The sequence below is a fragment of the Choristoneura fumiferana genome, chromosome 28 (assembly GCF_025370935.1).
Source record: "Choristoneura fumiferana chromosome 28, NRCan_CFum_1, whole genome shotgun sequence".
NCBI lineage: Eukaryota > Metazoa > Arthropoda > Insecta > Lepidoptera > Tortricidae > Choristoneura > Choristoneura fumiferana.
The window spans coordinates 6,573,950-6,599,511 of NC_133499.1; the positions used below are offsets into that span (position 1 = coordinate 6,573,950).

At 36.9% G+C, this 25,562-nt stretch overlaps 1 protein-coding gene across 1 annotated transcript in view; it reads right to left on the reverse strand.

Annotated features, from left to right (window-relative positions):
* The window catches only part of Dbx (homeobox protein Dbx), a 62,940-nt gene that overhangs the window by 32,558 nt on the left and 4,820 nt on the right, over positions 1 to 25,562 (reverse strand). The window contains exons 2-3 of the mRNA XM_074109337.1: positions 7,131 to 7,253; positions 1,029 to 1,100 (exon numbers count right to left, since the gene is read on the reverse strand). Of these exons, the coding sequence (XP_073965438.1) occupies positions 1,029 to 1,100; positions 7,131 to 7,253 (195 nt within the window). The remainder of the gene's footprint in view (positions 1 to 1,028; positions 1,101 to 7,130; positions 7,254 to 25,562) is intronic.

The window sequence follows — 25,562 nt, forward strand, 5'->3', positions numbered from 1 at the left end:
TAATTAATTTCAGATATTGCAAAATATTCACAAAATTTTCTAATTATAAATAACCGCGTAGCTCACCAAAAACTATGAGATTTGACATTTCGGAGACCTCACGCTACACTAGCGCCTCTAGCGGCGAATTCATACGCGATAGCCTCATTAGTAGTAGTTTATACTCCGTTTCATTTAAGGTTTGAATTAATGTTAACAGTCAAATTGTAACAAACGTTGCACGTTATTTCGAACACAAATGGACTAAAAATACATGTAACAACATTTATTAGCGGCATTCGTTAATATTATGTTTTTACTATAGAACACAGTTTTAAATAAGTTTCTTTGTTTCATTTTAAAAAGTCTGCAAATTTTACCGTTCAGTTTCAAATGTAAAATAAATAGTAATAATAATAATAAGCCATTTATTTCGGACAGAATCCATAGACGTTAGTTAAAATGAAAAATGAATATAATGATGATATGATATATATATATATATGAGAATACAACAAGCTCTTGTCTGTGGGCAGGAGCGCTGCTTATCCTGGAGCACCGGTTATACCTATCTAGGGAGTAGTTCTTGTTTTTGAAACTATGTAAGATGTAATACTTTTTTCAATAAAGTTATTTTTAATATTGAACATCTTTTTTTTTATTCGACTGGATGGCAAACGAGCAAGTGGGCCTCCTGATGGTAAAAGATCACCACCGCCCAATAAACATCTGCAACACCAGGGGTATTGCAGACGCGTTGCCAACCTAGAGGCCTAAGATGGGATACCTCACGTGCCAGTAATTTCACCGGCTGTCTTACTCTCCACGCCGAAACACAACAGTGCAAGCACTGCTGCTTCACGGCAGGATTAGAGAGCAAGATGGTGGTAGCAATCCGGGCGGACCTTGCACCACCTGCAAAACTGCACTGCTCTGCTCTTTCTATAATTAATCCATTTGATTACTGATAATGCTAAAAAAAAGAAATGGAGATGTATAAGGTCTCCAAATGTCAAACTAAAAAAAAAAAAACTAATATATATAGTTACCTCTCGAACTGTGCGCCCAAGGGAAGGCTCCAGGGAGGGGGAACACCTGTGTGTGCGCCTGCGACGGACGCACTGCAACAAATATCACGCATTAAGGCGCGGCCACATCCAGCCGCTCGACGCTCGTTTCCAGCGTCAAATCAGTACGCTTAGTGTAAGTTTTCGGTTACCATCGCGTTCGCGTTAAAATCTCAATTTATATGTCTAGCGAACGTTTGCGATGTTCGTGTTTCTACGAGATTTCACGCGAACGCGATCGAGACGTATTTGTAACTTACGCTGAGGGCACATCACGTTGTGGTAGAGCGGTGAGACCCTCGGGGTTCAATTTGAGTAAAACCAAAATGAAGTTTTTAGACGTATATTTAGCCCCTAATGTAGAACTATGTAGAATTTTGAATCTATGGCAATTTATACAGATCGAATGCAGAAAATAAATTTCAATTTGTACATTAAAAACAGCTGCGCAATTTTAATAGAATGCGCTACTACCGCCATCTGGCAGCATGCATCTCAGCCTATATACGTCCCACTGCTGGGCACAGGCCTCCTCTGAAAACAAGAGGGCTTGGGCCATAGTTCCCACGCGGGCCCACTGCGGATTGGGAAATTCACACGCACCATTGAATTGCTTCGCAGGTTTGTGCAGGTTTCCTCACGATGTTTTCCTTCACCGCAAAGCTCGTGGTAAATTTCAAATGTAACTCCGCACATGAATTTCGAAAAACTCAGGGGTGCGAGCCGGGGTTTGAACCCACGACCCTCTGCTTGAGAGGCGATAGGTCAAACAAGTAGGCCACCACGACTGAAAATGTTGAGCTTTATCGCTGGAATATAAAAACCACTTCAATTTCGGCAAAAACACCGTTATTTTTAGGGTTCCGGAGCCAATATGGCAAAAACGGAAGCCTAATAATATTGCCCTGTCTGTCTGTCTGTCTGTACGTCCGTCCGCGGCTTTGCTCAGGGACTATCAATGCTAGAAAGTTGTAATTTTGTACGGATATATAAGTAAACTATGCCGACAAAATGGTACAATAAAAAAAATTAAAAAAATTTTTTTAGGATACCTCCCATAGACGTAAAGTGGGGGTGATTTTTTTTCTCATCCTACCCTATGGTGTGGGGTATCGTTGGATAGGTCTTTTAAAACAATTAGGGTTAAGTTTGCTTGAGAATTATTAGTAGTTTAAGAGTAAATAGCAGCCTAAGGTATAAAATATACCTAAACTTGGAAGATTCCGTATAAAATACGTAATCCTTAGAAAATATTACTTAACTTTTTCGTAATGGCTACGGAACCCTATTTTGGGCGTGTCCGACACGCTCTTGGCCGGTTTTTTTTTTTCATTCACTCCAATTTCTTATTTGTTCTACTGCCACGGATGCTGCTAAATGAGATTCAGAAATCAGCTTCCAAGACCAAGATCATTCCTGCAAGCAGCCATCTTGACGCTGCTGCTCGACGCGGCGACTTGACGCTACTTTTTAAAGTCAAAATAGGGTCACTTGACCAGATTTATCGCTGCAAACGAGCGACCAGCCACTGCATGTGGCCGCACCTTCAACTTCCATACATTACGTTTGAGAGCTACGACGCTACAGACAAACAGATAGACAGACAGACAAAATTGGCAGCTGACATTGGCGTCCAAATTACAGCACCTGTCTTTTTGCTTCGGGAGTTAAAAAATACGAGATAATTCCGCTTTAAGTTCAAATCAAAACACTGTCAAATACAACCGAAACAGTCACATCAAAAATTAAACACAAAAAATATTTTAAACCAGATCAAATGCCAACAAAAGTTTGTGATCTAATTCGTACAAAGCCTCAAAAACTAGCAATAAATTAAACGGAAATATTTTTATTGCGAATAATAACACAATAAAAGGGCAATAAACGCTTCTGTGCCACAATACCAAAAAGGGATCAATGAAAAAAGGAATCGCTAAAAAAACCAAGCTGCCCATTTGGCTGCGTATTTAATATTATTGGATGACATGGTAAGCTCAATTATTTGAAGATAAAAAACCTGGCTGCCTTAATAGATAAGTTTTTGAAAAAAAATCATTTTTAATACAAGCTCTCTTTTGCTGACTGTACTTTTTGTTGACTGTACCTGTATTGTCACCGAAACTAGGCGCATTTGAATACCAAATTTCAAATCCATGCCATTAACCGTTAAAGAGTTCCATCCTGCGGAGACGATCCTGGCAGGACTATCAGGATGTCACTATCAGATTATTGTATTGTCACCAGATTTACATAAGTTTACCAAATTTCAAGTCGATCGGACTACTGGTAGTGGGTCAAATTTAACTTGCAAGATTTGACCCAAATAAATAAAAGGAACAGGGCGAGTTAAATAAAAAATTTGTAAAAACGAAAATAGATAAAACAAGTCTAACTACTTAATGGTTAAAAACTTAAAAGTCGAGACCCATTCAAATCGTGACCAGCTCAAAAATTCTTAGTACCCAATGGGTCCCGACTGTTGAACTTTAAGTTAGCTACTTAACAAAGTTCTTAACCACTAGACTTGTTTCCTTATTTTTAGTATTTTTAGGGTTCCGTAGCCAAATGGCAAAAAACGGAACCCTTATGGATTCGTCATGTCTGTCTGTCTGTCCGTCCGTATGTCACAGCCACTTCTTTCCGAAACTATAGATGGTAAGTAGATGTATTCTGTGAACCGCATTAAGATTGTCACACAAAAATAGAAAAAAAAAATTTTTGGGGGTTCACATACTTAGAACTGAAACTGTTTTTTTTTTCATCAAACCCATACGTGAGGGTTATCTATGGATAGGTCTTCAAAAATTATATTGAGGTTTTTAATAGGTATATTTTTTTTCTAAATTTAATAGTTTGCTCGAGAGACACTTCCAAAGTGGTAAAATGAGTGTCCCCCCTGCAACTTAAGAGAGAATGATAAAACTAAAAAAAATGTGATTTACATTACCATGCAAACTTCCACCGAAAATTGGTTTGAACGAGATCTAGTAATTAGTTTTTTTTTAATACGTCACAAGTCATAAAGTAAAGGAAACTTTGAACATATGCTACTTGAGCTACGGAACCTTCATGGTGAGTCGACTCGCACTTGGGCGCTTTTATTATGTTCTGTCCAGCCATTTAAGCTGCAGAGAGTACCAAAAGAAATAAATCTGTACCAAGTACATTAATATTAAATGGTACTGACCCGGATAATTCACGTCTTAAATCGAGTATTAGCTCGACATGTTTCGGGCTGAACCGCAGCCCTTTTTCTTAGGAGCAACGCGGAGCAGATGGCGCGCCGTTGCTCTAAGAACCGACAGATTCTGTCGGCAAGCCGTGCAAAATAGGATTCCGTAGCCATTACGAAAAAATTAAGTAATATTTTTCTAAGGATTTCTAAGGAATCTTCCAAGTTTAGGTATATTTTGTACCTTAGGCTGTTTTTACTCTTAAACTACTAATCACTCTCAAGAAAACTTAACCGTTATAGTTTTCCTTGTATGTTTGATATACTGACTACCATCCTGAATTTTTTCTAATTTTTCCATCCACCGGTTTAGATTTTAGAGGGGGAACGCTGGATTTCAAGGAAAATTTGCACTTTAAAGTTGAATATTTTGCAAACAAATCACTGAATCGAAAAATCATTTTAGCAGCCCCCTAATGGTTTTAAAAGACCTATCCAACGAGACTCCACACTACAAGATAGGATGAGAAAAAAAATGACCCCCACTTTACGTCTATGGGAGGTAGTCTAAAAAAAACTATTTTTGATTTTTTTATTATACCATTTTGTCAGCATAGTTTACATATATATTCGTGCAAAATTACAGCTTTCTAGCACTGATAGTCCCTGAGCAAAGCAGACAGACAGACAGACAGACATGGCGAAACTATAAGGGTACCGTTTTTGCCATTTTGGCGACGGAACCCTAAAAAGGGCTATGGATTAGCCCGAAACATGTCGAGCTAAACTCGATTTAAGACGTGAGTTATCCAGGACAGTATCATTTTAATAATGAGTCAGTCTCACGGTAGAGTTTCATGTTCAAAAAAACCAAGTACATACTTGAAGTGTTCCACGTTGGTAACCTTAATTTCGCACTCACAAACGCGAATTAAACAAACAGATGCGCGTGTTTACAGTAAAGATTAACTCTTCTTTGTGCGACAAATTAGGCGTAGCAGCCCCTTTGTTATTTTATTGTAACAATAGACACAAATAGTGTACGAATTGCTTTTTTAGTGGCTCCATTGGAGGTCTATGACAATGAGACCGAATGTTTGTTACTTGTGGGTTTTTGGGTTTTTTTGTGGGAGCTTAGAAGTTACGTTTAATAATTTGAAATGAGAAGTTATGGCCTTGTTCCACGGACATATAACCATCTTACAAAGCACTTTCTAAATTGACTGTTAAGAGAAGTTTCCCTGCCGGCCGCGCGGCCGCGTTAGGTATTCGTTTGGGATATTGCTGTCTTTATCGCTCGTGACATAAGCGCTCACAGCCGTCCCCCCATGCCTTCCGCAACGACGTCCGTAATGTATATTCAAGATTTGGGCTTTTTGGGTTTCGTTCGACAACTATAGCACAGTCATGTTCCAATCGATATCGTATGTATATCTATTGCTGTAGGCTTTTCAAGATTTGGGCGGTAGAATTTTGGGTTTCGTTGTACTCATATAATATGAAAAGTATAGCACAGAAATCAATGATATTTTACAATCAAGATATTCGTTATATTTTCTATGCCTGTGGTTTTTTCGATTTTTGTAAAAATGCTTTATTAGTCAGTAATTCTAAGTTGTCATTTTTTTATGTCGACTTTCAAAAATGCTCCTGTAATTCTGATATTATACATTTATATGAAAATCTGAAAAACCACAGGCACAGATAATTACGTCAAGTCCATACTTACAAAATTTCATCTATTTCTGTTGCCTAGTTTTCAAATGAGACCGGGACTACGTTTGCATGGAGAATGGAACGAAGAGACTTCTCTTAATCACTTTGAAGTAGAAAATATTTGACGTCATTCAGTGCACTTTATGTTAGCTACTTAACATGGTTAGAATCACCATATCTGTTTTAATGGCAGCCACTTGAGGTACGCAAATTTTTATGTAGTTTCGATGACAATGCAAGTACAAGTAAAAAACTTTAAAAGAACCTCTTGTATGTAGTAGTGAGGTGTCCGTTTAGATAAGTCGTCAGCAAAAAGTTGCAAAACCCCGACTTTGTCACTGCAAAGTTCAATATCTCGATAACGGCTAAACTGATTTTGATGAACATGTCTAGAACCGAACCCTTCCATCGGTTTAAGAGCTACGATGCCACAGACAGACAGACAGACAAACAGACACACAGATACACATAGCGGTCAAACTTATAGCACCCCTCTTTTTGCGTCGCGGGTTAATGACTTAAGTCCCATACCAATTCTGTGCACAACGTACATACAACAGGTTCTTCTTAAGGTTTTAACCTATACATTCATATTTAACAATAGTAGATTGTACAACAAGAGCATAAAACGAACCATTTTACCAAGCCGGTAAGGCGAGGGTGGATAGACACGTCGAGGGGAAAATGGGTTTAATGCTCGAGTTTAACTGCTTTTCACTTAGATTGTGAGGAAATGAAATAGCAACAGAGGAAACAATGGGGAATAGATGAAAATTTTAAAAACGCTTGAAATTTTTTTATCGATAGGAATAACCTTTCTAATTGACAGAAAAAATATCAGATTTTTAAGTAGCATCAATTAATTAAAAAAAAAAAGAGTTTTCTTTACCGCCAAATTACGACAGTCCGGTCGGTTACGGGTTGTTCCATAGTCCAGAATAAAAAACATTAAAAAATAATGTATGTGTCTTTGACTCGATCGTTTCGACAGTCGATCTCTTTACCGGCTCGGATAATACCGACATGGAAATACCGACCCTGTTTTTCATCTACACACCCATAGAAGCTCATGTCAGTTTCTTTGGGCGTGTACAGCATAAACAGGAACTTTACGAGCATGATAAGTGAAAAAATAATTTATTGTGGTTATTTTTCTATGAAGTCCTTCCGATGTCGCGATTGAAGATTAACCTTACCAGCTAAATAGGGGTGATGACAATGTGCCAGCAGATGTTGCAGGTGTTGATGCTGCACTGGGATGGGCCGGCTCGCTATTGGCTTAGCGATCGGCCATGGCGTCATCATTGGTTGCCGGTAATCTGGAGAAAAAAAAGTTTATTACAGCAAATTTAAATAAATGAACGGGAATTTTCACTGTAACGCTTTTTTTCGAAATTAGGTAATTCTGTATTCTTCTTACGCCGAATCACAAGCGCTATTGATTTTGACGAAGAAAACAAATCCCTATTGGAATAGGTTGTATTATGCCTATTTTGATATATAAAAAAAATATTAACGCATGTCATATTTGGTTTATATTCGTTTTGTTGACATACGTGCTTTTCTTCTTGTATGGATCTCCATTAAAAGCCTCTCATAAGACAAGTTGTTATTTCACTGTTCTTCTTCCCACGTTGTGGAAAGCTGCTCCCCAACAATCCCCAATTTTCCGTAACATTTCTGTGTCCTTGTAACGACCCATATAAACTGTTTAAAAAAAAAAGTCACAGAAGTGACAAAAATTTCGGGCACTTTTTTTCTTCGTCCAAATCAATAGTGCTAATGACGAAGACGACTCTTCTTGCGATGTTCGCTACGCTCACATCGAAAGTCACGCCACTCGCCTTTTTTAGGGTTCCGGAGCATAAATGGCAAAACGGAACCCGTTTCGCCATGTCTGTCTGTCTGTCCGTCCGCGGCTTTGCTCAGGGACTATCAATGCTAGAAAGCTGTAATTTTGCACGGATATATATGTAAACTATGCCGACAAAATGGTAGGTACAATAAAAATTACTTAAAAAAAATTTTTTAGGGTACCTCCCATAGACGTAAAGTGGGGGTGTTTTTGGAAAAATTTGAAATAATTTAGGGTGGTAGTAAGTATATCAAACTTACAAGGAAAACTATAATGGTTAAGTTTTCTTGAGAATTCTTAGTAGTTAAGAGTAAATAGCAGCCTAAGGTATAAAATATACCTAAACTATGGAAGATTCCGTATAAAATACGAAATCCTAAGAAAAATATTACTTATTTTTTTCGTAATGGCTACGGAACCCTATTTTGGGCGTGTACGACACGCTCTTGTCCGGTTTTACCCCTACCATACAACTGTTACATAAAATACTATTTTTATTCAGGATTCTACTGAATTTGACCATCGCAGATCTTTACTTAACGCTTAACTACATTAAACGCTCCCCCAGCTGAATTTTGAAATTTAACCCGCCACCCGCCCCCTTTCTTGGCTGTCACACACACGCCGCCGCTAATATATCGCCTTTGTGCCATTAATCAGTACTAAATGTTTTTGACTCCGATATCGGGGGGGGTTAAGATGTGGAATATCGGCTTGAATTATGTTTCGATGGTCTTTAAATGCGTTACGATAATCGATATAACGATCTAAGATCTGAATTAGAGTCTAGAGATGATTGCTGTTTAATTGATGAAATAGTAGATTGTAGGTACAACGTGCATAAAACGCGTGATTTCACCCGAGGAGTTTAAGTCCACCCGAGCCGCAGGCGATTGTTGATAATTATGATTTTTATGAACGAGTTATATCTGCGCTGCTTTTCATTTAGATTGCGAGGAAATTAAACAGCGAAAATGGAAACAAATGTTAATTCAGGTAGGTACTATTTCTTATTGTTCATGAATTAGTACAATTTAGTTCTGTTACTTTCTAAGACACGCATTATGAAAAAGCTCCCGTCCTTTTTTGTTCCCCTCATTGCCTTGGTCTCAAAATGAAGATTTACTTTTTGCACTAGAGCATAAAAAGTCATTTTATGCAACCTCCAGCAAAAAATACGAAACTTACGAGAAGTATAATATATCTTTAGTATATTAAAGAATATACAGGTTATAAACATTCATGGCCAAATTATAAAAACCAAAAAAAAACATGTATATGTAGCATATTATGTGTCTATTCATTTAATGTTATTTTCTTATTTTAATTAAATATGAATAAAGTAAAAAAAAAACTACAACCGTCATTCTAATCAGATTTAGAGATTCTAGGCTGTTTTGTTCTTTTAATGCGCGCGCATGGGAACTACTATTTTCCAGGGTAAAAACTATTCTATATGTGCTTTTCAGGGTCTCAGAGAACTTTCAGCTTCTTCATCCCTATATACGTCCCACTGCTGAGCACAGGCCTCCTCTCAGGATGAGAGGGCTTGGGCCGTAGTTCCCACGCGGGCCGTGCGGATTGGGAACTTCACACACACCATTGAATTACTTCGCGGGGCTCAGTGTTGTGCAGGTTGCTTAACGATGTTTTCCTTCACCGTAAAGCTCGTGGTAAATTTCAAATGTAATTCCGCACATGAATTTCGAAAAACTCAGAGGTGCGAGAAGGGGTTTGAACCCACTATCCTCTGCTTGAGAGGCGATATATGAAACCACTGGGCCACCACGGCTTCGCTTCGGGAACTTTAAGCGTTGAAGCGTAAAATAAACAATACAATATTAATACAATACAATTACAATGTTTCTTTATTGAACATACATAACACGTCCACCACTTGCTCGCTAATCCTGCCGTGAAGCAGCAGTGCTTGCACTGTTGTGTTTCGGCGTGGAGAGTAAGACAGCCGGTGAAATTACTGGCACGTGAGGTATCCCATCTTAGGCCTCTAGGTTGGCAACGCGTCTGCAATACCCCTGGTGTTGCAGATGTTTATGGGCGGTGGTGATCTCTTACCATCAGGAGACCCACTTTCTCGTTTGCCATCCAGTGAAAAAAAAAACACGTAGTAAGCTGTACAGAAAACACTAGTGCTATAGAGATTTTCTAAGGTAAGCAATAGGCAGCCTTATCGCTTCAGAGCGATCTCTTCCAGGCAACCTTTACAATAGACAGAAGTAAGAAATCTATTTTAGCAGGTGATGCAATAGGTACCTACTCAATTTCGCATTAGGTACTTGAAAGAAAGAATACATTTAAGTAGCACAGATTAAAAATAAGACTACTTATATCAATATATGACAAAATTTATCTAAACTGCCTCACAAACGACAATCAACGACAACCATCGAAACAGAAACTCCATAAAAACTCGATTCGATCCGTAAATTAAAGATTAAAAAGTTTTCGAATCAAAAAACGAACTATTAAAAACAATTCCGTCTCAGATTTACCCCCAGGGGTAACGGAAGGCGTTTCCCTGGAAAAGTTACCCTGGCTTACCCCTCTTAATGACCCTGGGGTAATTATTTTAAACGCCTAGGGGTAGCCGAGGTGTGTAATTTAATAATTCCTGAACGCAAAAGCTTTGAAGATGAATGATTTAATAAGTGTTTGTTGACAATATCAGCTTTTTTACGCGGCGGGTTATGTCTTTCGAGCGTATTTATGTCTGTTTTCTTTCCCTCTCTGTGACATAAGTAGTTATTATAAATGTGAAAGTTTGTAAAGATGTTTGGAGGTTTCGATGTTTGTTATTGTTACTGAATCTCGTCTGAATCGCTGAAGCAATTTAGATGAAATTGGGATAGTTTGAGTCCCGGGGAAGGACATGGGTAGTTTATATCCCGGAAAACTGCATAGTTCCCGCGGGATAGCGATCAACGAATACTACGCGGACGGAGTCGAAAATTGCATAGTTCCCGCGGGATAGCGATAAACGGATACTACGCGGACGGAGTCGAAAATTGCATAGCGGGATTCTACGCGGACGGAGTCGAAAATTGCATAGATAGCATAAACGAATACTACGCGGACGGAGTCGAAAATTGCATAATCCCGCGGGATGGCGATAAATGAGTACTGGACGGAGTCGAAAATTGCATAATCCCGCGGGATAGCGATAAACGAATACTACGCGGACGGAGTCGAAAATTGCATAGTTCCCGCGGGATAGCGATAAACGATACTACGCGGACGGAGTCGAAAATTGCATAAACGATCTATGAATTGCATAGTTCCCGCGGGATAGCGATAAACGGCGGACGGAGTCGAAAATTGCATAGTTCCCGCGGGATAGCGATAAACGGATACTACGCGGACGGAGTCGAAAATTGCATAGTTCCCGCGGGATAGCAGTAAACGAATACTACGCGGACGGAGTCGCGGGCAAATAATATAAATAATATGACGTATCAGATATCATTCGGTTTGTTACATAGCTGTCGCAGTGACATAGGGTATGTGATATTTCAAATTGGCGTCCACGAAAAAATAAGGCGGGGGAATGAAAAAAATGTATTTTAACAATATGGGTATCAAATGAGAACTAATAATTAGCCCATTCTAATTATATATGGGACATAAAACTTTCAAGCTACCATTGCAGAAATATCAAAAAAAGTATGAAAAAACGTAACATAAAAAACCCGACTGCCTTAAAAAAACTAAAAAGAAGTAAACATAAGTCTAGTAAGTGGTGTTTGCGAGAATTTTTGAGCCGGTCACAATTTTACATGAGTCCTGACTGTTGAACTTTAAGTTACTTAACAGAGTTCTGGACCACTAGACTTGTTTTCTGCTCTTTATTTTATTTAAGGCAGTCGGGCTTCGATTTTTTTTATTTAGGTAATTATTTTTTAATACCCCTTAATAGCACGTTCGTAGAATCCAATGATGCATTGAACACAATATTTCTTTGTGCTGTCAAAACATTGTATTTAGCCAAAACTTAGCCCTAACATAAGCCGGAATCAAACACACTACCCAGCTCCAAAAAGTAGGCGTGAAACCACATTTAACTGTCATTATTAATACCCTGAGATCGAAACAGTCCATAAAAATGGCTAATATTATTTTAATATAATCCCAAACAAGCAATAGAGTATTGTAAATAAAAAACGCCTCATCCCAACTCTATTGTTATGGAGGGATCTTTTTTAAATTATCTGTGGCGGATTAACTATTATGTTGGCTGCATTGTGAACTGACGCAACTGAGGATTTGCGCGTTTTGTTTTCTCAAGTGTTCGATTTTATTGTGCGAGTAATTATTAAAAATGCACCAAAGCGTTTCGCTTTTTGCTTGAATTTGCTCAATGCGATGATAATTTAAGATTTGTCTTGTAATTCTCGGGTCATACTCGTACGTCTATCTTTAATATCTTTACTAATATTATTTCGTTCACACGCACACATACACAAACACACACACACACACGTGCACACTCATATCCACCTACATACACTCACACACACATACACACGTAAACTCAGTCACATACTTTTTCTTTAGCCTTCTCCATCCGCTACTGTGGATGGAGTTTAGTATAAATAAAGCATGTAAAAAGTTATTAGTTTATGTTAAATGTATAACCTGTATAAAACAAATAAAATGTAAGATCGGGATAAATATTACATACCGAATTAAGTGCCGCACTTTCTGTTAATTCTTTAAGATCTGGATCTCCACGACACAGGCTGTGCCTAGTGTGGGAATCACTGCTTCTCTTGTATTGATGAATTAACTTTTTATGGTCAATAAATACAATTATTATTATTTATTATTATTTATCGATTTAGGATCGTGCTCAGTGGCGTGCCATGGGAGAGGCCTATGCCCAGCAGTGGACGAACATAGGCTGATGATGATGATTATTATTACTTATTATATTTAGCCTATAACTGTGTCCCACTCCCACTGCTGGGCAAAGGCTTCTCCTCTTGACTTCCATATCTTCCTATCCAGAGCTTACTAATATTATAAATGCGAAAGTTGTGTGCTTGTTACCTCTTCACGCTTAAACATGGATGGGCAAAGTACGGCCCGCGGGCCAACTCCGACCCGCCGAGCCGACGTATCTTCAAAATTAATAGTACAGTCACCAGCATTAAAATCTGCCACAGCAGAGCGTGCAAAAGTATTTGACACGTCCTTCCTGCCTGCCCTAGAAATAGAGTCGTATCAGATATTTATGCACGCTTGTTGTATCAGATATTGGTGCTGGTGACTGTACCCACCCATTATTGCCGGCGACAAAAAATATTATAAAATAGAATAAGTAATAGATGCACCGGTTAAGGAGACAGCTGTAGCCGTGTAGTAGAGAGTAGAGGTGAAGTGATTTAAAAAAATAAAAACAAAATAATTTTTATTTAAATTCTGGGCGTTCTCTAATATATCTGTCACTTTTGGGCCTCTCAAGAAAGTTTGCCCACCACTGTACTAGATGCAATGCTATGAAGATAGTTTGAGACGGTGAGACCCTGGGAAGTACATAGGGTAGTAGTTATCCCTGAAAATTGCAGTTACCGAGTTGCGGGCGGGTATTGTTTATATTTATCTACACATAATAATTATCTAAAATTTATCTAATATTCATAGGTAAGCAAAAGCTTATTTGCTTTAAGACTGGATTAATGGATGTCAATTGTCCATCAATAGGTATATAAATAATTGAAAAATATATAAAAATATATTACTTTTCTATTTTTTACCCCAATATTACGGTTTAAAAGACAGAGAACCGTTTCAGGACTATCCTGTAGACCTCCATACGTTAAATTAGGTTAGTTTTCTAAAATTAATATGTTAATCCTGAAGTACTTACTTACAATTTAAAAAAATCGTTCATCCATATGAAATATGAAATGTATATTTCAGAATTATTATTATCATTTTATTTATGACGGTGGAAGCATTCTACACTTCCACTGAACGTACGAGTATATAGTTAGTGTTTAGTTTTGTAACTAAGGGACCCCATACATCCCTGTATTATTATTATTTAGGATTTTTACTTTAATTGTATACTGTAGTTTTTAAGTATTTTATTTGTAATTATTTTATTTTGAAAAAAATTACTTTCTGCCAAGTTTCTTGCGGCGCATTCTTCTTGGCAATGATGGTCTTTCCGAAAGCGCTGGTAGTTTAAAAAATGACGTGTAAAAGTGCCCATTTCGGCCTATTTACTGAATAAATGATTTGGATTTGTTTTTTTTTTAATTTGAATTTTTGAATACTGTTCAAGAATACCTATATAAACCATAAAATTTCTAATCGAATTTATTGACATTTCTTTAATTTTTAATTGACATTGTTAAAAAAGCTTTATTTATTTTATTATTAAAATACGGTGACTGTAATTAATAACCTACTTTAGATCTAGCAATACAAAGATTTATTTACTTGGGTCAATCAACTATTTTACCGACACTTTGGGCGTCTCCTGCGTTACCAAAATTGTCTCTGGCGTTACCAAAAAATCGTACTTCCAACAAGATATTTCACGGTTTAATAGGTTGAACTTACGTAGGATGGCATGTATTCATGTACACCATCTATTAAATTACAGAAAAAACATGTTTACTTACAAAAATCTGCAATTGTTTGAAAAATGTCGCGGACAGATTAGTGTCGGTAAAAAAGTTGATTGGCCCACTTACTTAAACAGTTGGGAAATTTGCCCGCAGCTTCGCCCGCGTGGAATTCGGTTATCGCACGCTTTTCCCTCGGGAACTGTGCATTTTTTCGGGATAATAACCAACGCAAATTTGGTCACTTCAAAGTTCAATTCCTCAAAAACGGCTGAACCGATTTTGACGAAACATGTCTAAGAACATCGCTAGAAAACCAGATTTGAAGTAAAAAAACCGAATTAATGTTTATGACCGGTTTTTAAAGAAAATAAAAGTCTATAACGAATAATTATTGGAGTAGACACATTAACTTATATATTAAAAAGTGTTCTATCAGAGAACATTATTAATTTTCATTCAATTTTTATGGAATAATCGAGAAAAACTAACAAAAATACAACGTTGCCAGCTCAGCAGGTATAAACGCTCTTAAAGACCATAGAAAATCCGTTCCAAACCCACCGCTGCCAACATCACAAACTTAACCCAAAATTGACCGTCAAACGCGTTTCCAATAAACCGCCCCCCTCCGTATCAATTATTTTCTCGCTTGCCGCGTAAAAATTGGCGCGAAAGCAATAACGAAACGGTTCGTAATAATGGGACAGAGAAGTGCAAATTCGATAATTAATTGCATTAATCGATATCGACGTTAGTTTTTTTTTACGACCGTAAAGCTTAGTGGTTAGGTTCGGGGCAAATATTTGTATGAACATATGAATGTTCATTCTCGAGTCTTGGATGTTTAAAATGTATTTTAGTACTAGCTTTTGCCCCCGGCTTCCCACAGGAACCATACATTATTTCGGGATAAAAAGTAGCCTATATGTTAATCCAGGGTATATATTACTTGTATGCCAAATTACATGCAAATCCGTTCAGTAGTTTTTGCGTGAAAGAGTAACAAACATCCAAACATACATCCATCCATACAAACTTTCGCGTTTATAATATTAGTATGAGTAAGATGTTTATCCGTTGCCTCGTACACATAACACAATATTTGCTTACGTTGGGACTAGGTCAATAAGTGTCCTGTGATATGTGTGCTTATTCATTTATTATATTTTAGAAATAGAAATAGAAAATATTTATTTCGCACTTCGCAAAATACACAAACACAAAACAAAAAAAAAAAATTAAGTAGTAGGTAAGTAATTTTGCGAAATTGCGAGGCAGTCTCAGCTCAGCATAGTGCTGGCCGTAGAGGCCAACGCTGGTCTTCCGCTGTGACCGCTTGGCGACTTCACGGAAGGCGACAAAAATTCACTAAAAAAAAAAGGGAACTAACAAAAAGTAATAAAATTTAACTATCAAATATAAAAATTCAAACCAAATAAAAAATAAAATAATAACAATAATGAAAAGAAACATCACGAAACCAAACAAAAGACACGTTTAAGTAATTTTTTGACAAAACAAAACAGTAAAGGTGCCGGCCGACACACAACCTAAAACCCTATTTTCTGTAAAGCACGAGTTGGAGTTAGAGAGAGACACAAGAGCTCTAACCGTACCTACCAACACATTAATTGTAATTGGCTTTCTGTATCTATTGTTATTTTTAATCTGTATGTTTAAAGCTGTTGGTTCTCCAGAATAAATAAATAAATAAGTGTTGGATACAAAATAATATTAATTTAGGTAGATTGATAAATGACCTAACCAACTTAGAAAAGTCAAAAACACCTGACATTGTCATTACAAAGTTCAATATCTCATAAACGGCTTAACCGATTTTAATAAAACAAAGCTAAAAAGCACCGCAAGGACCACTTTCACGTAAAAAAACCGCATCAAAATCGTTCCATCAGTTTGACAGCTGCGTTGCCACAGATAAACAGACATGGCGTAAAAAGGATAACACAAGGATTGCTACCACCATCTTGCTCGCTAAATACTGCCGTAAAGCAGCAGTGCTTGCACTGTTGTGTTTCAGTGTGGAGAGTAAGACAGCCGGTGAAATTACTGGCACTTGAGGTATCCCCATCTTAGGCCTCTAGGTTGGCAACGCATCTGAAATACCCCTGGTGTTGCAGATGTTTATGGGCGGTGGTGATCTCTTACCATCAGGAGACCCACTTGCTCGTTTGCCATCCAGTCGAATAATAAAAAAAACCCTCTTTTTACGTCGGGGTTAAAAGCATTATACATAAACTTTCGCATTTGTGGTGATATATATACAATACAATACAATAACTCTTTATTGCGCACCAACACAGTAAGCAGTACAGAAAACACAGGTATATACATAGAGATTTTCTAAGGTAAGCAATAGGCTTATCACTTCAGAGCGATCTCTTCCAGGCAATCTTTACAATGGATAGAAGTAAGGAAATTAGATGATAACGGATAGTCTTGTTTGCCTGATTCTTCATCTCTGCTTCAATGGAACTCCCTAAGGGTTCAATTTTTAAACGAGTCTTTAGGCGTTTTTCTGTCGTTTCATAATTAAATAACGTTATTGAAACCGTAATTGGGTATTTGAAAAACGCTTAGCTTTTGCATGTTGGTACTTCTTTAATTCGGTTTTATTGTTGGGGAGATATTTATAACGAGTGTAAGCCAATTAACAATACTTTTCACTTCGCATTCTCGTAAAGTTGGTGTTTATGCTGGAACTAGACGACATAAAATTACTTTTTATGCTCTAGTTGCATAATGTGAAATTTTCGTCTAAGACCAAGGTAATCAGGTGTCAACAGCCGCAAACAAAAAGTTTCAATATATATTTTTTATTTTATGTAAAAACTAAAAATCAATGAAAATAAATCAATAAAACTAAAAATTTGAAATTAAATAGCAATGCATGAAAAATAAAAGGTAACTAATAAGTGAGTAATTGTTTCCACTGTTGCTATTTAATTTCCTCTCAATGTAGTGAAAAGCAGAGTGTAAAACTCTAGCATAAACCCATTTTCCCCTCGATGTGTCTATCCACCCTCTATTCCTCAGTGAGGAAATTGTACATCGTCCATGCTATCCTAAGAATGCACGTGTCTTTAATATATAAGCCGGACCCGTTGAGCAGACGGAGGAGGAAGAATCCTGCTCCTTCTGTTCAAGTAAAGTCGATTTTTGCTAGGAGACAATATCGTGCGCAATCTACTTGTCTGTACAACCTTATTGATCAACAATTAAATATATACTCCTTGACCAAGTATGAATGCAAAATTAAAGTATCAAATTGGATGAGTAACAAAAGCTACAATGATACTGAAAATTTACTTAAAAACATTGTACCTACTTAATTAGAACTTTGTGAAGTGGATAGCAAATGGCAGTCTACACTGCCATTTGATCCCAAGAGTATATCACTCGCAGGGCTACCCATACACACACACACACACACACTCACACACACACACACACACACACATACACACACACACACACACACACACACGCATGCACAATATATGTACTAATTATTATTAAGAAGCTTTTATAAAAAAAAAAAGTACTTCTAATGTTTTGAATTAATTTTCATAATATTTCAGTAAATGTAATTTTCACTTTTTACAAATTAGCTATTTAATTTGTTAAATTCAATTCGCTTATTTAGATACTAGTTGCAATTGTACCTACTTTTAAGGAAGAGCGGAGGCTCTTATTACAGGTATATTCTTACCTAAAAAGAGGCTCCAGCCACAGTTAAATGTAACACGCAATGGTTTATGAATAAATTATTATTATTATTATTATTATATGAACGTCTCGCTCGGGTAAAATGGCTCGTTTAATGCTCCTGTTGTACAATCTACTATTTTTAACGGAAACTTTTTATCCCAACAATTCACGTGAAAATGCTACTGATTTCCTGATTTTCCCAAACCCAGCGCAGTCATTTCCGGCCGCGGTTACGGCTGCCCCCGACATTATTATGTTTTGCGAAGACTACATTATTTCGTGCACGCATGCTTTTAAAGCTTCGCTAAAGTGTTCATTTATTTTTTATTACTTTATAATTAACTAGACTTTACCGGCGGCTTCGCACACGTAAACACTCAGGCCTAGCAATGAGGGCTATCGCGTATAAATTCGCCACTAGAGGCGCTAGTGTAGCGTGAGGTCTCCGAAATGTCAAATCTCATAGTTTTTGGGTGAGCTACGCGGGTTTATTTATAATTAGAATAATTTTGTGAATACTTTGCAATATCTGAAATTAATTATGGCAAATATGCGTTCCGGGGCAATGAATGTCTGTGTTTTGAGACAGTTTTGTCTTTCGGAAACCTTTGTCCTCCCTTTTTTCCGAACAAAACGGGGACTATGCAACACTGTGGTATGCTCGATATTTTTATGGTACGGTTTTAAGGTGTATTAAATATGATTTTAATCTAAACTTTGTTTTCACTCACGTAATAACAGACTTTGAAAGCCATACTTAAAAACCTCACGCAACAGTGCGCCATCTAGTGAGACAAAAAACGATAGCCCTCATTGAATTGAATTCCCGTGAAAATCACTAACAATTATGTCGTAAATTTTCATTAGCAATTGCATTGAAAACCCGCGCCAAATTCCATGTTTCTAATCCTAGTGGTTGAAATTTAAGGCACAGGTCACATTAGAAAGGTTCATCAGTAGTTTGTACATCGAAACTTTCTATTGGATCCAACAATAAAGGTTATCTGACTTTTTATCACCTTTACCAAAAAGTTTTGTATATATTTAAACACAATATTACTTATTTTTTGTGTTGAAATAGCGTCAGCAAATTATTTTTTTTTGTAAGTGGACAGCTGAAAATGGACAACTTTTTAAGAAATTGTCTTATATTTATTGGAAAAATCTTTAAAAAAAATTGATGCTAAATTGGTAAAGTTCTCAAGTTGTAATGTACCTAAAGGATAATAATCAATAACCTTAATTAATTGATTAGGATGTAGAAGCGGTAGGTGGGTGAGTGAGAGCATGAATATAATTTGTCACACAGACACTATCTAACACTTGTAATCAGGGAAAAGCCGTTAGTTCAAATTATATCAAAATACTGTCAAATTATCGAACTGTCAAAATGTTAAGAACATAAACAACTAAAGTAGCTCAAAAATCCAACATTTCAAAAACCAACAAACGCTAATCCCAAAAAAAGGATAAAGCAATAAATTAAATGCCAATATTTTTATTGCAAATAAAAAACACAATGAGACGGCGTAAACACTTACACCACAATACCAAAGGATCAATAGTAAAAAAAGTAACCTATAAACTGTGGGCCATTGTCCATGTACAACGTCCAGGTACAAGGGTGATAGAAAAAATTGCCGATGAATTGCATGCCGTTGTCCATTTTGCTTGTATAGTCAAATACTATTGGATTATTACAACGTAAACGTAAACTAACAGGTAAGAGCGGTTAAAGAATGAGTGAATAATGTTTCTCCATCGTATTTTGTCGAAAAAGTTTATATTTATCTTGCTTTCTCAGCTAGCTTACTGAAGTATACTGAAACTAATTGAGATAGCAAGATAAATACTAGGTTATCCGACGAAAAACAATGGAATAGTACATTGTGTCTTAAGGGCGGTAAATAAGGAATTACGAACGAGAGTCTCTTTAATGAGTCGATGTTCGTAATTCTGGTATCGCCCGTGCGACATACAATGTTTTTCATCACATTTGCGAGTAACATTTTATATTTCTAAAATAAAAAATATAATTGTTCCAAATATTGGCGATACCTTAGGCTGCGCTCTTAGCAGCGTCGTCCTCCCCCTCCCTCAGCATGTGCCTGAGCCGCGTGTGCATGTGGTCCTGCTGCTACGCCATGCGCGCGCATGCACCATCAGTACGGGCACGGACTCAAGCGACCGACCTTGGGCTTCATGACAAGAAAATTTGTACGCGCAATGACTCATTTACCGACCACGGGTTTCATGACAAGCACATTAAGGTCGAGGGTTTTATTTGGGGGGTTGCAATCAAGGTAGCCTGCATGTTTTGACACTGTTTACGAGCAAGTGTGATGAAAAAACTTTATTAAATAGATCTATCTGTACGTACTACGACGAACCGAATCTGTGAAAAACTATAGACCGGAGTAGTCGTACATATCTGTATGATATAACCTAACCAAGAAAAAGTTGGAAACCCCCCACTTTGTCACTTCAAAGTTCAATATCTCAAAAACGGCTAAACCGATTTTGATAAAATATGTCTAAGAACCATCGCTGAAAAACCTACTATCAAATAAAGAAACCGCATTCAAATCGTGCTACCCGTTTAAGAGCTACGGTGCCACAGACATACAGACACACATAGAGGTCAAATTTATAACACCCCTCTTTTTGCGTCGGGGGTTAAAAATCGGATGATGCATATTGGATCTAGTGCGTCAACTACCAATTACCATAGAAATAGTTCTACAACTCTCAGGACCATATTATTAAAATATGTTCTTTCTTTCTGTATTTGCTGTGTTTGCATGGTATGTTTCAGACCAATATGTAGGCCGTCATGCGAGTGTGCTAACGTGAACTTCTGCATACCGAAATAAAACACTGGAGATTTGACTGCTGGTTTGTATTGTATAACTCTTTATTACAATACAGACATAGAACACATGAAATTAACAGCTAACTAGAGAATAAGATGTGCAAAGATGAACATTTTTTTTTAAAGGAATCTCTTTTAGTTCCCTTTGGAATGACTTTATTTGTCGTTATAGTAACATGGCGCAACTCGCACTAATTAGGTAGTTAAAAATATACAACCGGCTTCAAAATTCAATGACATTTACCATTCAAAAAAAAAAAATGAAATTCAAGATTAGACAGAGAAAGACATACTGGCATGTGACGTCACACGCCAGTACCGCCATACTTGCTGAATAGAGAAAAGCGTTTGAGAAAGAGACAGGTATATAGATTTTTCAAAAAATCACTATAAGTCCAATTTTCAACCGATTTAAATTTTCTCTTCGCTAAACACTAGGTATCTGTTTATCTATATTTTCATAATAATATTAAGATATGGCAAAATCAGGAGTTGTCAAATACCGTATTGGTATACGATTGGTACCCAACTTTTCGCTGCTTTTGAACCTTACGGGAATAAAATTTAAAATTGCATGCTTAGTATTAATTATATACCTATTAAATAATTCCGCATGAATATAACTAATTAGTTGTAAGACACAAGTGTATCAAGAATTCAAGAGCATTCTAACTGCCAACAAACTGCTACGCAGTTTGGCAGTGTAATTTACTCTGTAATAATTTAAATGTGTCATTATGAAATAAACGATTAATAATAATAATAATTAAAAACTAATGCATGTCTTGGACGAGCCTAAAACGTTAGTTTTAATGAGTTTTTAAAACGAGATCTGTATGCCATATCCATGCATTTGTCATAATTCTTTTATAATAATAATAATAATAAAACTTTATTTCAGACGTTATTACATCCATATTTATTTATATGATTCCACAAAATTTTACAGGACAACCATTACCACCGCACAAAACCATACAAAATTTCTGAAAAATCTACATTTTTGGCGGGAAAAATATAACTAACAAAAGTTTAGACAAACATTACACTATGACTTAAAAAATTATGCGACTCACTCATTATAGTTATTTGTGCAACAAGAGAGCAAAGTTGTTTTTTGTTGCGAGTGTTGATTTTGAATCCCGAGTAAGCGAAGGATTCTATAATTGAATCACGAGCGTCAGCGAGTGATTCTAGGTTAGAATCCTGAGAACAGCAAGGGATTCATAATTATACACGAGATGCAAAAAAACTTTGGTCTCGTGTGACACATACAATTTTTCACCTCAGCAGCGAGAACATAATTTAAATGTAACATAAGAATAAAACTACATATACCTACCTGTTTACAAAACAAACACATTTTTTTAAATAGAATCCGATTATTAAGAAACAAACATAATAATCACATTTAAAACCATAACAAAGTGTCCAGTAGATACAATACAAATCTCATACTCATTACATGCATTGTAATTTGATCTTGTACTAATGTCACACTTTTTTTTTAATACTGCAAAAAGCGTCATCTTGGGGTCATTAAAAAGGTTGGACAATAAACGTATAATTTATTATAAATGCTATTAAACCTTTAAATATGAATTTTATTAAGATTTATATTACATAAACATAAATAGATTTGTTAAAAATTCATACAATTTAACAAATATTTATTCCAACTGTAGAGGCAGTATACGGAATTCTTTTATAAAAAAAAAAACAAGAGAAGCTGCTTTCGTGCAACGAGGTTGCATACTTTATTCTCTCTACTCGGAAAAATTTACACTTTGGAAATATTTCGTTGTCATGTAATTTATATTTTTAATACCAAAAATTTAATTTAAGATTGTAATCAACACATTTGATCCTATCTCTCGCTTTTTTCGTGTTGAAGTGAAATGACAGAACAAAGTAAAGTTCAAATATTTGGAATTTAGTGAGTAGACCCAACACTGTACCCAGCATTTAAAAAAAAAATTAAAAAGTTACTTTGTCTCACGGAGTGAGCAAAATATTTCTCATAGCAAAACCTGCCTGTTTGTGGTGCTGAGGTGAAAAACACATTTTCAATGCCTGTCTAAGTTTTCCAGGCACATGGTAGTTTAAACCTTCCCATTTTACGCGAAACTACACGCGTTCAAATTATAATGAACACCGGAACTACCAACCTAACGACAACCGATTAACTAACGTAACACGACAGGTGTACCAACCTAGCGTTAACACGACCGCAGACGCGTTCCGAATTTAAACGAGCGCTCCACATTTCAAATGTGTGGCGCGTTCGAACCTTAACGGGCAACCAAGTAGACTGGTGATGGAAAAGACTCAGTCTTTTAAGGCCTTTTTAACCCCCGACGCAAAAAGAGGGGTGTTATTAGTTTTACCGCTATGTGTGTCTGTCTGTCTGCGTATCTGTCTGTGGTACCGTAGCTCTTAAACGGGTGGACCAATTTGAATACGGTTTTTTTTTAAAGCAAGCTTTCTGGCGATGGTTTTCAGACATGTTTTACCAAAAGCGGTTCAGCCGTTTTTGAGATATTGAACTGAGAAGTGACAAAGTCGGGGTTTTCCTACTTTTTGTTGGTTAGGTTAGGTTATAGTTATAGCAAAGTTACTCTTTTTTTAACGTGTCGCAACTAGTATAATCGTTTAACCCTTTATATGAGTCATACGACTAATTTAAGTCTTTTAAATGAATCATAATCTATTATCCGGACAGCTAAGGAGTGGATAGAATGCTCTGCCAGCTTCTGTGTTCCCTGATTGCTCCAAAAGACAGTCTTCAAATCTAGAGTTTATTGACATTTATCAGGCAATCGTGCTCTACCTTAGTCCACATATTCCTACTTCCGTATTAAAAAACCAAAGCCTAAAAAGCCAAGCAAGTCCTTACTTTAAAGGTTTCAACTTAAAGGACTTAAATATTGGTTCGCTAAGCTCCAATGGAAAGGCAGCCTAATAGCTGTGGTTCGTATTGTTTTATGTAAGAAGCATTCATTCATAGTTATGGCGCATGTATCGCCCATTTATAGCTTCAAAATATCCTTATACCAAGCAACCACCCCATCCTAGACCATACTCGTGAAACTTACATCCAACTACGTTCGCCAACGACTCTAAAACCCTAATAACAATATAAGCGACACCTGCCTCCCATTTCTCCGACTACCTCCAAAAAGATTTATCCAAAACGTTATTCCGATTCCACTGGATTTCACAAAAAACGTAATACTCTACCACTTTAGCTTTACTGTCGCCAAATCGCTTACGATCCTTATAACTTGTGCATCAACGTCCATTTCCCTTTATATAAACCTTTGACAACAGTAATATTCTAATACTGGACCATATTTTATTTGCACTCGGCGAAAACATCTACAGTCTTTATGACACTGACTTAGAGTGGGAATCCGTTTGAATATTGCTTTGACAACGGTAAAAGGGTTGGCGTTCAAATCGCGTTCCGAATTCAAATATTATGGCAATATGGCGCCAATGACATGTTAATATGGGCCCGGGAGACGATATGCATAATTTTATGGTAGGAGTTCGATTTTTGATTTTCTCGTTTGTTTTAGTATGTTGGTACGTGACTGGGAAGGCTTAGGCGTATTTTCACAGGCTAACAAAACAGTGCTTGTTTTATTTTTTAATTTAAAACTGACTGATCTATCTCACCTGATGGTAAGTTCAGATGAGACAAGAGATTTAGCATACTTTTATATTGGATAAACCAGTCTTTTAGCAGTTTCGCCGGCGTAAACACTCATCTTCTTTATATATAGTACGTACGGTCAAACTTTAACTCATGAGTCACCATGGAAACTTTCAAAGGAAAAGTCATTGACTGACGTTTACCTACTGTGAAATGATTCCATGCTGGCTCGTGAATTAAAGTCCTTGACCTTACGCTTAGATCTTTTAAAACGGGAACGTATCCGAATATCGAAAATTAATATATTTAACATTTTATTTACAGCCGTGGTGGCCTAGTGGTTTGACCTATCGCATCTCAAGCAGAGGGTCGTGGGATCAAACCCCGGCTCGCACCTCTGAGTTTTTCGAAATTCATGTGACGAATTACATTTCAAATCTACCACGAGCTTTGCGGTGAAGGAAAACATCGTGAGGAAACCTGCAGAAACCTGCGAAGCAAATCAATGGTGCGTGTGAAGTTCCGAATCCGCACTGGGACCGCGTGGGAACTACGGCCCAAGCCCTCTTGTTCTGAGAGGAGGCATGTGGCCAGCAGTGGGACGTATATAGGCTGGGATGATGATGATGATGAATATATTTAAAGTTGAAAAGTTGACGATCAAAATATCGAAAGTAGGTTAGGTTAGGTTAGGTTAGGTTCGATATTTTGACCGTCGATATTTAAACTATCAATATTTCAATTTTCGATATTCAGATAGGTGCCCTTTAAAAAAAAGGACGGGTTTTTAAAGCGGTGTTCACCATCAATCAGAGCCTGGCCAAGCTAACTGCAGAGAATAATATGGTAACACCGTAAATGTAACGCATATTATGTCAGTACGTGATTTGACGTTAAAATACAGTGTTGCCAAATTAT